The sequence below is a fragment of the Acomys russatus genome, chromosome 1 (assembly GCF_903995435.1).
Source record: "Acomys russatus chromosome 1, mAcoRus1.1, whole genome shotgun sequence".
Lineage (NCBI taxonomy): Eukaryota > Metazoa > Chordata > Mammalia > Rodentia > Muridae > Acomys > Acomys russatus.
This window is the reverse complement of record NC_067137.1, coordinates 119,836,230-119,849,795: the sequence shown is the minus strand read 5'-3', so window position 1 is coordinate 119,849,795 and position 13,566 is coordinate 119,836,230. Positions and strand designations below refer to the sequence as shown.

The 13,566-nt window shown below is 45.5% G+C and overlaps 1 protein-coding gene across 1 annotated transcript; it reads left to right on the top strand.

Annotated features, from left to right (window-relative positions):
* Positions 1-977: 977 nt before the first annotated feature.
* Rd3l (RD3 like) lies at positions 978-2,279 on the top strand. Its single transcript, XM_051152108.1, has 2 exons — positions 978-1,366; positions 1,661-2,279. Exons 1-2 carry the CDS (start codon positions 981-983, stop codon positions 1,953-1,955), a joined length of 681 nt encoding a protein of 226 aa, XP_051008065.1. The 5' UTR covers positions 978-980; the 3' UTR covers positions 1,956-2,279.
* Positions 2,280-13,566: the final 11,287 nt, after the last annotated feature.

The window sequence follows — 13,566 nt, the reverse complement described above, 5'->3', positions numbered from 1 at the left end:
CTATCTATCTCACACATGACCGATGCCAGCACGCTTCACCCATTATGCTCAGTTACAATAAGCTTTCACAGAGTATTATTTTGCATATATTTGATCAGGTTTGATCTATTTTTCCTGCTTTCATTAGAAGGGACAGTGACCTGGCTTCCAAATGGCCTCAAAGTTAAGCTGAAGAATAAAAGCAGTGTGGTTATTTTTAGAGCTCTACAGGCATAAAAATACAGCACGGAACTGTGACCCACAGCTATGCACAGCAAAGCATCACATCATGCGACAGTCTTCCCCTCAGCTAGGAGCATCTGTGGTGCCTCAGACACCTGCTTTTCACTCCATTTCTAGAGACGCTGCAGCATGCATTTATAACCAGCATCCATAGCTGCCGGCATCTTTTTCAAACAAAATAAGCTACATTCAAAAGGTAGACGATTATATAATTTGTGAAGATGAAATAAATATAAATATATATATATATATTTAGCTTAGTTACAACAAGGAGATTTAGTGAGCACTCTCTCCAATGAAGACAACAGAACCTCATTCCTAACACTGAAAGTTGTTTGTTTCAAACACAGTTCCAGCGGGTAAATGAGGAGACACATTCCTTCAGCAGAGGACACCTCCGGGAGAATGCGCCCCGCTTGAGTAAGACGCAGCTTCACCTTCTATTCAAGCAAACTCTCTGACAACAATCCCAGAGACCCACAACTCAGCAGGTAAGCTTTGCGTTTCCTGTACAAAGAATGAGTTCGCAGACAGCACTGTAAGACAGTGATATTGTAAAGCCCTTAAAAATTTTTATTAGCAGGTGTTATTTTCAGAAATTGTCCAATTTGTATTATTTGATTTTAGTTAATTTCTGCTTAATTTTATCTAAGTATTTTCAAAGCTTGGGTTTTAGCACTGACCTAGTTAGAAATGGAAAGACTTTAATCCATGATCTAATCTTATTTTGACCTGCATGTCTAACAAATGAAAAAATCATGTTCTTTTCTGGTAATATTACACAAAAACATTCACTAATAAAAACCATTAAAATCTATGCAAATAAATGTCTCCACAGGCTAAAAATGCCACTTTTTAGCTGGGTGAAATGGCCGAGAAATGATTCCTACACACACACACACTGTGCGGGCTCGAGTGTGGTGGCCAAGACTCTGCTTCGGGAACTAAAATGGCACCTAAAGGAGCGTGGGAGATTACTGCAGGAGATCGGCAATGACCAGAAAGGGAAGACAACGGGCGTGGACTACAGCTGGCTGAGAAACTCCCAGAACCCTCACCTGACAATCCCAGCTCCCGAGCAAAGACAACTGGAAGTTCTCTGCTCACAGCTGCAGCCGTGCCACACCGGAGCTGTCCTCAGCAGGTAACTCGCACTCGAGATTCTCGCTCCTCCTTTAAATAGAAACTGCCCCAGTCCATAAACTCTTTAACCACATGTAACGGATGCCTGTCTGGTAAAACCCGGCATACGTCTGGAGAGTTTACTGGTAGAAGTTTACTTTAATTACAATCAAAGTTTCTTCAGTAGAAGCTTAACTGTGATACTTTCCTGTTATTCAAAAGTAAGTGCCTAGCACACAATTCATCTGTAAGCTGCATCTGGGAGACTGAATACAAGAAAAGAAATTTCTAAATGCCCATCCCTGTCCCCCCTTAGATTTCGAGAACTTCTGGCAGAAAACGATGTTCTTCCCTGGGAAATTGTCTACATCTTCAAGCAAGTTCTGAAAGACTTCCTCAGCACTCCTGACAGAGGCAGCCATCACGCTGCTCTGTGGGATGCTAGCATCGCCTGGCCCCCTGCCCCTGCACTCCCAGGTGAAAGCTCTGAGAGGCCAGACAAGGATGAAATACCCACGATTTCAAGTTATGTAGACAGAAATGCCAAGAACAGGTTTCCGTCCGGCTCACACAGAGTATGGGACCTGCCATACTACAACCCATCAAGTTGAGGACTTACAGGACCACCTGCCTCACAGTCGGAACTCTCAGCACTAACAAGAACAGTGATATAACCCCAAGTTTCTTTGCTACAAGGTCAGAGGTCGAAATTCCTGTGCTGCCAACCTGGTGTAAGCAGTATTGTTTTCTAACCACTCTAAATAGTCAATATTTTCCTTGAAAAGTATGCTTTTAACTAAAATGTTACCTAAATGTTTTAAGTATTTTCTTATACAACATGTCACAGAACTAAAGAAATTTAATATGAAGTTTGACATATTCTCTGTGAAACTTAATTAACCTTGACTTTTACTAAGAGAGTCCATGTGTAGAATAAATGATTAATGTAAATGTCTCCTTACAACGCAATATTGAAATGAAGCTAACATCCATTACGAGATGTCACCCTCCATGGGAACAAGGGAAGGGGCCAGGAGCAAGAAAACAATCTCCAATTTAAAAGCATACCAATGCTTTCTCCTGACTATTTTTTGAGAGCAGTTCATTAGTCATAGGTAGGAGTTTAAGAATCACGCCCTTTGAGCTAGGATTGGAGGTCAGCCTGGAGGCAGCAAGCTATGCAAAGGCAGATGAAGAAGCCCAGAGTACAGAAAGGTATACTGTGGCTCTAGCCAAGCCATCCCCCCACCCAGAAAGAAAGAAAGAAAAGGAAAGGAAAGGAAAATGTCACACTCATTCTTTGAGTTTTGACTCAGATCCAACAGAACCTCATAGCAGCTCACAAGGACTGCCTACAATCTGATTCCTAATTATGGTTAAACAAATCCATGTTTTATACCTCTAGCTATTTACAATACCCAAATTTAGCAAAGGAATTAAGGTTAAATCTGTTCATTAGTGCATACATGTGTGTACAGTAGTTAAGACCACTGGGGTGTGCTTTATTGAAAATAGTCTGGACACAGAAGCTAAAATCTTTAACTAGGGAAGAGAGAAAATAAGCTCATCCACAGAAAAACAGGTATACAGTACTTTACTCAACAAACTCTCAAAGTCATCATTGCTAGCCAGACCAATCCATTTAGCAATGCTAAAGTAATTCTACAATCTGGGTACTGTGCATGTGCATAACCTCTCATTTAATCCAAACCTTGTATAGCTGAGATGTTATTCTCACTTGACAAAGGGGCAAACAACTCAGATAAGTTCAGTGCTTTGCCAAGTACAAGGTAACGAACAGAGCTGAAATCGCATGCAGCCTGTTAGACCCAACCCCAAGGCACCTTCTGTGGTCCAAATTGAGATAGCAGTTGCCTATCTGACACACTGTCCTGGATGCTTACAGGTAGCACAAAATCAACAAACTCAAAACCAAAGTCTCCAGGTTTGTTTGTTTCCTAAAAGAATAAAATTCAAGGGTTGAAGGGAACAAAGCCAGAAAATGGTTCAGCTGGTACAGAGCTTGCAAGCCTGCAGCCCTGACCTTGAACACATAAAACAGCCGAGCATGGTAGCACCCACTCTAAAACCAAATATGAGAAGACAGAGCCAGGTGGATTCCTGGGGTTTGCTGGCCACCCAGGGTAGCCTACTTGGTAAGCTCCAGGCCAATAAACAAATAAATATAAAAGTAGGGCAGGGAAGTGGTCAGCAGGTAAGGCACCGGACACAAAGCCTGACTCCCTGAGTTTGATCCCTGGAACCCAGAAAGTAGAACCAAAGAACTGACTCCTGTGAGTTGTACTGACCTCCACACATGTACCATAGCATGCCCACAACACCCACGCACACCCACCCACACACTTCATCTAGCACACACATAGCAAGCTCTTCAGCAACTAGCATTTTCTATGTCAGCAGGTGACAGGACTACCCACCCAGGCTGGATCTCTTAACCACTGAGCCATCTCTCCAGCCCCAGGCTGGATCTCATAGTCACTCAGGTTCCCTTGGGCTGGGAAGAGAGCAAAGGCAGAAACCCATGCAAGTGCAAAGATGCCTGGCAATGCTGGTCTTTGGTTATACAAGTAAGAAAAAAGGGAGTACCAGAAGTGCTTGGTAGGGGAAGATGTTGAACTTGATGAAAGAAATTAGGAAAGAAAGCAGAGGTAGAATTCTTTAGCTGTGGATATCACAGGAAACTTTTCTAGGGGCAGACATGGGGCCAGGCCCTGGTAACAGGTGCCCATCTCAGGAAAAAAACAAGACAGCAGAGAGAGAGAGCAGTCAACTCAGAAGAGCAGATGCAGAAACTTCGAGCTCAGAGTGAGACTCGAGCCTTCAGCACAGAAAAACAACAGAACGACCAGACAGCATCAGTAGATCTCAGTAAACTGAGGCAAGAATGGATGGAGGGATGCTTAGTAGGCCATATTAAGAACTCAAATTATGTCCAATAGCAGCATATCCACAGGAAGTCACCCGTACACTCAGGCTCAGGTGAGTTTCTGTGAGAATGTGTTCACTCTATAAATAGTAACTGAGCTTGGCCTCATGTCAGGCACTCCTCTCGGTGACAGCAGAGAACCATGAGAAGTCAGATCAACGATGGAAGGCTCTTGCAGTGAGGCAAACAAGGGACATGGGCTCTTCTAGGATGGTAATGTGTAAACCATGAGCCACTCTTCCTCTGGAAATACACATGGTACAGTGGCCAGGACAGTTCTCATTCGACTGTACACTTACATACCCTCAAAAACATCCTTTAGGAACTCAGCCATAGGCCAAGAGAATACAGCATCTCTTATGACTTGGTGACAATGCCCCCTGAGCCCCATTAAGCTGTTCTGTGGAAAACAACACATAAAACAACTCCCAAAATGTGTGAAGAGATGCTTGAGCAGGGTGCTAAGGCCCCTCCGCACAGGCAGCCTCACTCCATGGCTTCCCCTAACCCTTCCACACCCCGCACCAAAACCTCCCTTTTCTCAATCCATCTTAGAAACCTCTCAAGTCCAGACCCTGAGGTCCCTGTAGAGCTTAGTCTGCTCTTTTTCGACATCCCCACTAGACCTGCATGCTTTCGTCACACTGGGCTCAGAATCTTACCCCATAAAAGTATAGCTCCAGCCCGACTTCTTCCAAGCAGACTCACAAACTTACTGCCAACAGACATATCAAAGCTTCCATGCTCAGATCACATCTGTGGTAGCCCCCTCAGACCAATTTTTCAAAGGTTTCTCTTCCTTTTTGCTCGGACAGAAACTTTTGTGTTGCCCAAGATCACCTGGTACTTGCTCGCATCCTGTTTCTGATTCTGCTATAAAGTTAGTGCCTCTAAGCTGGGCATGGTGGTGCACGCCTTTAATGCCAGCACTGGGGAGGCAGAGGCAGGCGGATCTCTGTAAGTTCGAGGCCAACCTGGTCTACAAAAGTGAGTCCAGGATAGCCAAGGCTACACAGAGAAACCCTGTCTCGAAAAACAAAAACAAACAAACAAACAAACAAACAAAATTGGTGCCTCTGTCATAGGAGCATATAACCTACAAGGGTTGGGAGGGGGCTCAGTTGTTGCTTGACTGGCATGAATGCGACAGTAGGTTCACTTCTCAGCCTTAAAAGAAAAGAGGCACGTCACTTGGCCAACCAAACCTATTTTTCCTTTACAAAATCATCATAGATTAACTGAAATTTTTCCAAAATCATTAAACTGTTGATTTAAGGATTAAATAATGCAGCTGCAGTCATTCTCAGTGGCATACCATACAAACACACATACCTGTGTGTATGCAGACTACATGCTACAATACTGCACTGAATATATGTTTGTTTAGAGTCCAAGAAAGTGCTGCAGAGAAATGCCATGCCATCTGCACTAGCATTACTCAGAGAAGCACTGCTAGAACCTCTCTAGGTAAGTTAAAATGCCTGTGGCAATCTGACAAACTAATTTTATGTATGCCAAATCTAATTTTTAATGGTATGCTTACCTTTTATCAGTTCATTGCTCTGCAAATTCACTTTTGATTTAACAAGTCTTAGTCCATAAAGAACTGAAGAGTATTTATCTATTTATTTATTTATTTTTGGTTTTTCGAGACAGAGTCTCTCTGTGTTAGCCTTGGCTGTCCTGGGCTCACTCTGTAGACCAGGATGGCCTTGAACTCACAGCAATCCACCTGCCTCTGCCTCCCAAGTGCTGGGATTAAATGCATATGCCACCTTGCCTGGCTGAATTGAAGAGTTTTAAAAACTGTTCCTTAGCAATTAAAATGCTAACTGAATCTATACTTTTAGCTTCTGAAAAGGTCAATAAATATTTAGGTCCAGTATCAAAGTAAATGAATTAAAACAATGCATTTTCCCCAGGGAAGCCTATAGCAGTTGTAGAGCCTTAAATTGAGGCTATGGCACAAAGTTATTTACCAGAGTAATTCGAGGAAATGAAGTGAAAAAATATATAAGTATCCACTCTGTGTTCCTCCCAAAAAGAAAGCTCCCAAAGATCTAAAGGCTGTACTTGACTCTACCAAGGACGGAAGCAATGCTAACAAGAATAACTTTAGGGATGGGTCAGTGGTTAGAGCACTCACTGGCTGCTCGTCCAAGGGACCCAGCCAGGCTCAAATCCCCGCATCCAATGACACTTCACAAATGTCTGTAATTCCAGTTCCAGGAGACCTGACACCTTCACACATGCATGGAAGCAAAACACCTATGTAAATAAAATAAGAAGAAAAAAGTTTGGGAAAAAAGAACAACTTTTAAAAATTAAAACACTGCCAGCAAGAAGGCTCAGCAAGTAAGAGCACTTGTCACACAAGCCTGATGACCTGAGTTCCATCTTTACACCCGCAATAAAGGGGCACTCACCTGTACCCAGCACCCCTAAGAGGGGAGACAGGAGAGCTGCCTAGAGGTTCTATAGCCAGCTAACATGGGGTAAACAGACGCCAGAGAACCCCTGGCATTCGAGCTGGTACACACCTGCAATCCCAGTGCACAGGAGGGGAAGGCAGAAGGGTCACTTATCCTTAGTTTAAGATCAAACTGGGCAAAAGAGTAAAACACTGCCTCTAGGATATTTTTTTTTTATTAAAAACAAAAGGCTCCTTATCAACTGCAAATGGAACTGGATTTAGGGTGGAAGTAGCAGAGAGGCACCGATCTGGGGTGCACACACTGTGCTGGTTTCTACTCACCACATCCAGGTCCCTTCTAAACAGAAAGTAGCCTTCCACGTAATTTCCACCACATCCTCATGGGACTAAAGGCAGCTACTTAACCCAAAGATAGTGAGAGGTGAAAGGTTAATAAAACTGAGCAAAGGAGAGATGAGTCAGAGGCTGCGAGCACTGTCTGCTCTTCAAGGGGTCCTGGGTTGGATTCCAGATGCCTGTGGTGACATCTGGGGCCCTCTTCTGGTGTGTGGGTATGCGTGCAAGCAGAACACTGTATGCATGGTGGATAAATAAGTCTTTTTTAAATGAACAAAGGAGCTGGAGAGATGGCTTGGTGGTTAAAACCACTAGCTGCTCTCCCAAAGAGGCAGAGCTCAGTCTCCAGCACCTACACTGGGCAGCCTATAACTGCCTGCAATGCCCAGTCCCAGGGATCTGGTTCCTCGGCTGGCCTCTACAAAGACACCTAAACGTAAAGCATTCAAACTCCGTGCTATGTTATCTCCTAAGAGGTGCAGATGTACTGAAAACTTAGGTATCCACAAAAAAACATACACAGATGTCTCAACAGCTTGGCTCACAGCTGCCAGAACTTAGGAACAGCCACGGTGTGTGTGTCAGTAGATGAATGTTAGACTCAGCCAGTGGAATCTCAATCTATGCTAAAATGCCACAACGGAACAAACCTCAACTACATAGTAAGTGGGAGCATCTGGTCCTGCAGGGCTACAGACTGTGTAGTTTCAACCACATGGCATCTGGAGAAGGCCAACCACGGACACAAACAAAAAGAATCCAAAACCTGAGAAGCAGTCAAAGCAGGTGGAGCACGCTGACGTCACTGCCAGTGGTGCCGGGATGGGGATGAATGTGCATCACGTGTGAAACCACACTCACAAGTGTGCACTAACAACAGAGGCAAGTGCACAAAGGAAGAGGCCATCCTGGTAACTCAACACAAAGTTCCTGGAAACCGACAGCTAATTTCAAAAAATCAGAGTCTGAGGAGTCTGGAGAAATGGAGCTGGGACTAAGAGCATGGGACGGTGCTCCCGAGGACCTGAGAGCCATTCCCTGCGCCCAGGTCAGGGGGATGACAATGGCCCACAGAGTCTCTCTCTACACCCACACCTCAAAAATGTAAATCTTTACCGAGGAGGGTAGGCAGTACCTGCGTCAAGGAGATGCCTCAGCTGGGTAAAGACACTTTAACAGCAATCCTGACGACCTGAGTTCAGTCCCCAGGAGCCGACATGGTAGAAGCTACTCTATCAAGGAAGGTATCCTGGCACAAGTACGTGTACACACACACACACACACACACACACACACACACACACACACACACACACACACACACTGAATCCTTGCAATGAAACATTTAAAGACCCTGGGGCTGGGGACATACACCTGTAGTCTCAGGATTTGGGAAGGTAGAGGCCACAGGATAAGGAATTGGAGGTTATCTACGGAGACATAATAAGTTGAAGCCAAGGCTGGGCTACACAAGACCCTGTTTCGAAACAAAGACAAAAAGCAGGCTGGCAATTAAAACAAACAAACCACCAGCCGGGCGTAGCTTTAATCCCAGCACTCAGGAGGCAGAGGCAGGCAGATCGCTGTAAGTTCGACACCAGCTTGGTCTACAAAGCAAGTCCAGGACAGCCAAGGCTACACAGAGAAACTGTGTCTCGAAAAACCAAAAAGCAAGCAAGCAAGCAAACAAACCACCAAACTCTTGGGATGCTCAGCTTCTTGCAGGAAAGGACCATTTACTGGGGGCGTGGGCTACGTGGAGCTCTTACCCTGCTTGCTGGCCCTCCGCCTCCTCCCAGGCTCCCTACCTCCCGAAGGCTGAAGCTGGCTGGGCTGGTGCCGTGGCCATAACTGGCCCTGGAACCCGTGGCTGGGCCTCAGGGGCCTCGCTGGGGACCTCATCCGGGCGCTGCACCTCCTCCCGGGCCGCCTCGGCAGGGAAGGCGGGCGGCAAGCCCAGAAGCTCTACATTGGTCACAGTCTTGCCTATGGTGAACCAGTCGTTTATCTGGTCGACCGTGAGTTTGCGCAACATCCTCGGTGGCCCGGGAGCTGCCTCAACTGCCCGACTCCAATGATGGCAAAGCCTCAAAAAAAGCGCCCTCCCGAGCGCGGCAACGACCGACCGTTCCAGAAGACCCTGCCCCTCGCTGAGGTCATCCAATCAGGCTCTGCCACGCAAGAGGGTGGGGCCAGGCCCCGGGTGCACGTGGGGACCTCGAGCCTCGTGCCTGCTGCCCCCACAAGCTGCTGCTGCCTCCGCGCAAGGCCTGCTGGGACAGCTGGAGTCAGGTGACCTGGAGAGGCAAGTGTTTCTGTTTTGAGGTTGGGAGTCCGCTCAGTTCAGGGGGATGCTGATCTCCTTCGCTGCACTGACTTGATAGGCCACGTTTGGTTGAGCGCACTGGGAGGCCCGCCCTTTTCTGAAGGGAAATGGAGGACGGGCGGGGGAGCGGAAACGACAGGACTGGGATGAGAGGAAAGAGGAGAAACTGCTGTTGGGACGCAATATATGCGAGAATAAAATAAATAAATAAATAAATAAATAAAGTTTACTGCACCCCTGCTGCCGGCCTGGCCTAGAGGACTAACCTCGGCTGCAGCTGGACCACAAGCTACAGAGAGTATAGCTTTATGCTACATGGACACCTGTTGCCGTCACTGAACCAAGGTCTCATTGCCCCAAAGTGAGGTAGTTTTTGGTGTCCCCTTCTAAAGGTCAAGGCTAAAGGGGACCACTTAGAATCTGGGATTCTTAAAGCGCTTGTAGTTTCTAGGTCAGATCTCACGTGAAAACTCTTGGTAGCTCTTGGGCCTTGGCCTTTGAGGCAGATTTGGCTTATTTGCGGAGCAGCTGACGCTCTGGGAGAATAGGGATGCAAACAGCTGACAACATTTAGCCATGAAAGATCTATTTAACAGCACTCCTCCATAAAGCAGGAGAAAGTGCTTTAATTTCACCCATGTTTTGGCCTCAAAATGCAGCATTAGGCACTTTGAGTGAATCTGTTGACACTTTCAAAGATGTGTTAATGTGTTTGGACTTGAAATTACGTTTAAAGTCTATTGATCCCCTTCCTGGCTAGAAATTTGTCCTCAAATAACTTACTATGGCGCTCTTCCTGGTAGCTGACAACTTGGGAGGCCGAGACAGAAAAATTGCTGTGCATTTGCCAGCCCGAGCAACAGAGTAAAAGATTATCTCCAAAAACATCAACCAAAATAAAATATTTTGAAATACATCTTAAGCCAGATTCAGCTCTCAAGACCTTTTTTATACTCCTAATAGTGACTGGAGACCCTAAAGAGCTTTTGTTTACAGCTTCAGCCTATGGTGGGTTACAACCGAGAAGGGTTTTGTGTGTATTCGCCCAAATGATTTTTCAGCTGTCAGTTTGACACAGCCTAGAGTTAAGTAGAGGAGTCGTAATTGAGGGACGGCTTGTGGCCATGTTTGTCAGAGGCTGTCTGGATTGATGAGTGATGTGTGAGGGCCCAGCCCACTGTGGGTGGCACCATTCCTAAGCAGGTGCAGTTGATCCTAACCCAGTAACCTGCTTCCGCTCCTGCCTGAAGTCCCTGCTTTGACTTTTCTAGCGAAAAAGTGTGACTTTTAAGTGTAAGCTGAAATAAACTCTTTCCTCCCCAAATTGCTTTAATCAGAATGTTTTATTGCAGGGACAAGGCTCAAAATAAGAATTTTTGTTTGTTTCGGGGTTTTGTTTTTGATTTTTCGAGACAGGGTTTCTCTTGTAATCTTGGCTGTTTTGGACTCACTTTGTATACCAGGCTGGCCTTGAACTTACAGGGATCTACCTGTCTCTGCCTCCCTAGTGCTGGGATTAAAGGCATGCACCACCATGCCTGGGTAATAAGACAATATTGATTAATTTAAAATAGCAATTAAAACCTCATTTGACATCAGGCAATATTATTTATGAAAATCACTATATTTTCCAAAAAGCTCGCGTACGAGCAACACTTTTTAAAATTTTTATTTACATGTATGAGTGTGTGTAAGTGCAGTGCTTGAAGAGGCCAGAGGAGGCCAATAGATCCTCTTGGAACTGGGGACACAGGCAGCTATGAGCTGCCCAGCGTGGGTTCTGGGAGCCATACTCTGGTTAAACCACTGCTCTTAACTGCTGAGTCTTCTCTCAGCCCCACAGTGACACTTAGACGTGTCTAGCTGAATGGCAGACAGCAGCTGTTTGTCTCTCTGTTGACCCTGTATGACATAACAAGTCTCACGGCCTCTGGAAAATTCCACTGTGCACATGAGAGAATTTTAGCAAGAAAAGGTAAATCTTACTATTGTGATGAAAAGAATGTGGTCCTCCCGAGGCCTCAGAGACCTCTGAACCTGAGTGTCAAGTCCCTAAAGTAGCAACCTTTGCAAGTGTTGTACCCAGCCTCATTTGGCCCAAAGCCCCTTCCCTTCTAAGCAGGACCGTGGCCATTGCTCTTTGTTATTCCCTGAATCCCCACCTCTCCATCCGAGCGCTCTCAGATGGAGTGCGTTTACTGCAGACCTGTTAGTAATTATGCCTTTATTTTCAACTTGCCCAAATCTACATTTCACCTCTACTAAATGTCAATTTTCCTATAAATAGAATACTAGATGGGCAGTTATTTAACAGCATTGTTAGGTGTTAGGATCGTTTTGTTTGGCCGTGCTGGGAACGGAACCAAGGGTCCTCACACATGCAAAGCAAACACCCTTTCCCTGAGCTGCAACCCTAGCCCTAGTCTTTAGTTTTATTATTTGGCTTCCAGACGGTTCGTTTCTGTCTGCTTGGTTTCAGTAAAACTTTTGGAGCCTTGTTTGTTTTTCTTTGTTTGTTTGTTTTAAATCCCTTTTGGAAAATTCTCAGCCAGCCATTAGCTCTTCAAATATTTCTACCCCACTCCCCAGTTAGCTGTATGGCTGAGGGTAAAATCAGTTGTAGAGTTAATTATCTTGTTCGAGGACCCAGGTTCATCCCCAACACCATGAAAGAAAGAAGCTGGATATAGTGGCCCACTCCTGTCATCCTAGCACTTGAAAGACTGAGGCAGGAGAATTGACAGGAGTTTGAGGCCATGCATATACACAGGCAAAACACTTAACACATAAAATAATAGCATTCTAAATTAAAACAACCACCAAGGAGGGCTAGCTAGATGGTTCAGTGGGTAGAGGTGCCTGGGGCTTCCATATGGGAGCCGTGGCATGCGTGAGTTTTCCCCACTCACATCCACATAATAAATGTGTTTAAAAGGGAGCATAAAGGGAAAAGGAAGGAGGCTGTCTGGACTTTGGTATTTTGTGGGTTTTTCTTTCTTCCACCCTTTAAACCCCCTAACACTACATAAGAGAGAGAGAAAGGACAGAGAGAAAGGAAGAGATCCCTGAATAAAGTCAGGGCTGGAAAGGGGGCGACGTTATCCTTCCACTACTTCCTGCTGGTTAGGGACACCGAGTTCTGCGGGACAAGTTTGATCTTCACCGTCAGGATGTCTCAGCTCCTCTTGTTACTGTTTCTTCTTCGCCCACGACTGCTTCACAAACCATGACCAACACCAACCCACCTACCAAGGCTCTAGCATCTATATATCCTCTGAAGAGTACCCAGAATTCCGAACTGCAGCTGGCAAAATTACACCTCTGCTAGAGCACAAAGCAGGTCATAGTCAGCTGCTGCAGAGCAGCCCCATACCCCACACCTGGATTAAAACAAAAACATTCTTATAATATTTCTGTGGGTTTTTGGGTTTGTTGTTGTTGTTGTTGTTTGAGGGGGTGTTTTCTTGCGGGGGATTTGGGTTTTTTTGTTATTTTGGCTTTTTGGTTTTTCGAGACAGGTTTCTCTATGTAGCTTTGACTATCCTGGACTCACTTTGTAGACCAGGCTGGCCTCGAACTCACAGCGATCCGCCTGCCTCTGCCTCCTGAGTGCTAGCATTAAAGGCGTGCGCCACCACGCCCAGCATATTTCTGTGTTTTTTAAAGGATTGAGTGGGATAGGCTTGCTTTCCCTGCCATAACACTGTCTTCTCTTGCTTGTCTGTGTTTCTGATTAGTTTTGTCTGTCTTCTGCTTTGGTACTTAATAAACATATCTAATTTGTTTTAATTCAATAGGTGGATTTGTTTTTGCAATTTCTGCTGGGGTTGTAGAAGTTCCTTAAGCAGAAGCATGGGGCTGAAGAGATGCTTCAGGGATTCAGGGCTTTTGTTGCTCTTCTAAAGGACCCAAGTTCAATTTCCACCACCAACATGGTAGAACACAGCTATCCATAATTGCAGTCGCAGGATGTCCAGTGTCCTCTTCTGACCTTTGAGGGCAACCAGGCACACACTTGGTGCACGTAGATGTAAGCAAAACACTCATATAGTGACAACTTTGGAATTTTGTTGTTGTTTTTTTTTAATATAGAAAGAAGCCGGGTGTGGTGGTGCACACCTTTAATCCCAGCACTCAGGAGGTAGAGGCAGGCAGATCTCTGTGAGTTCGAGGCCAGCC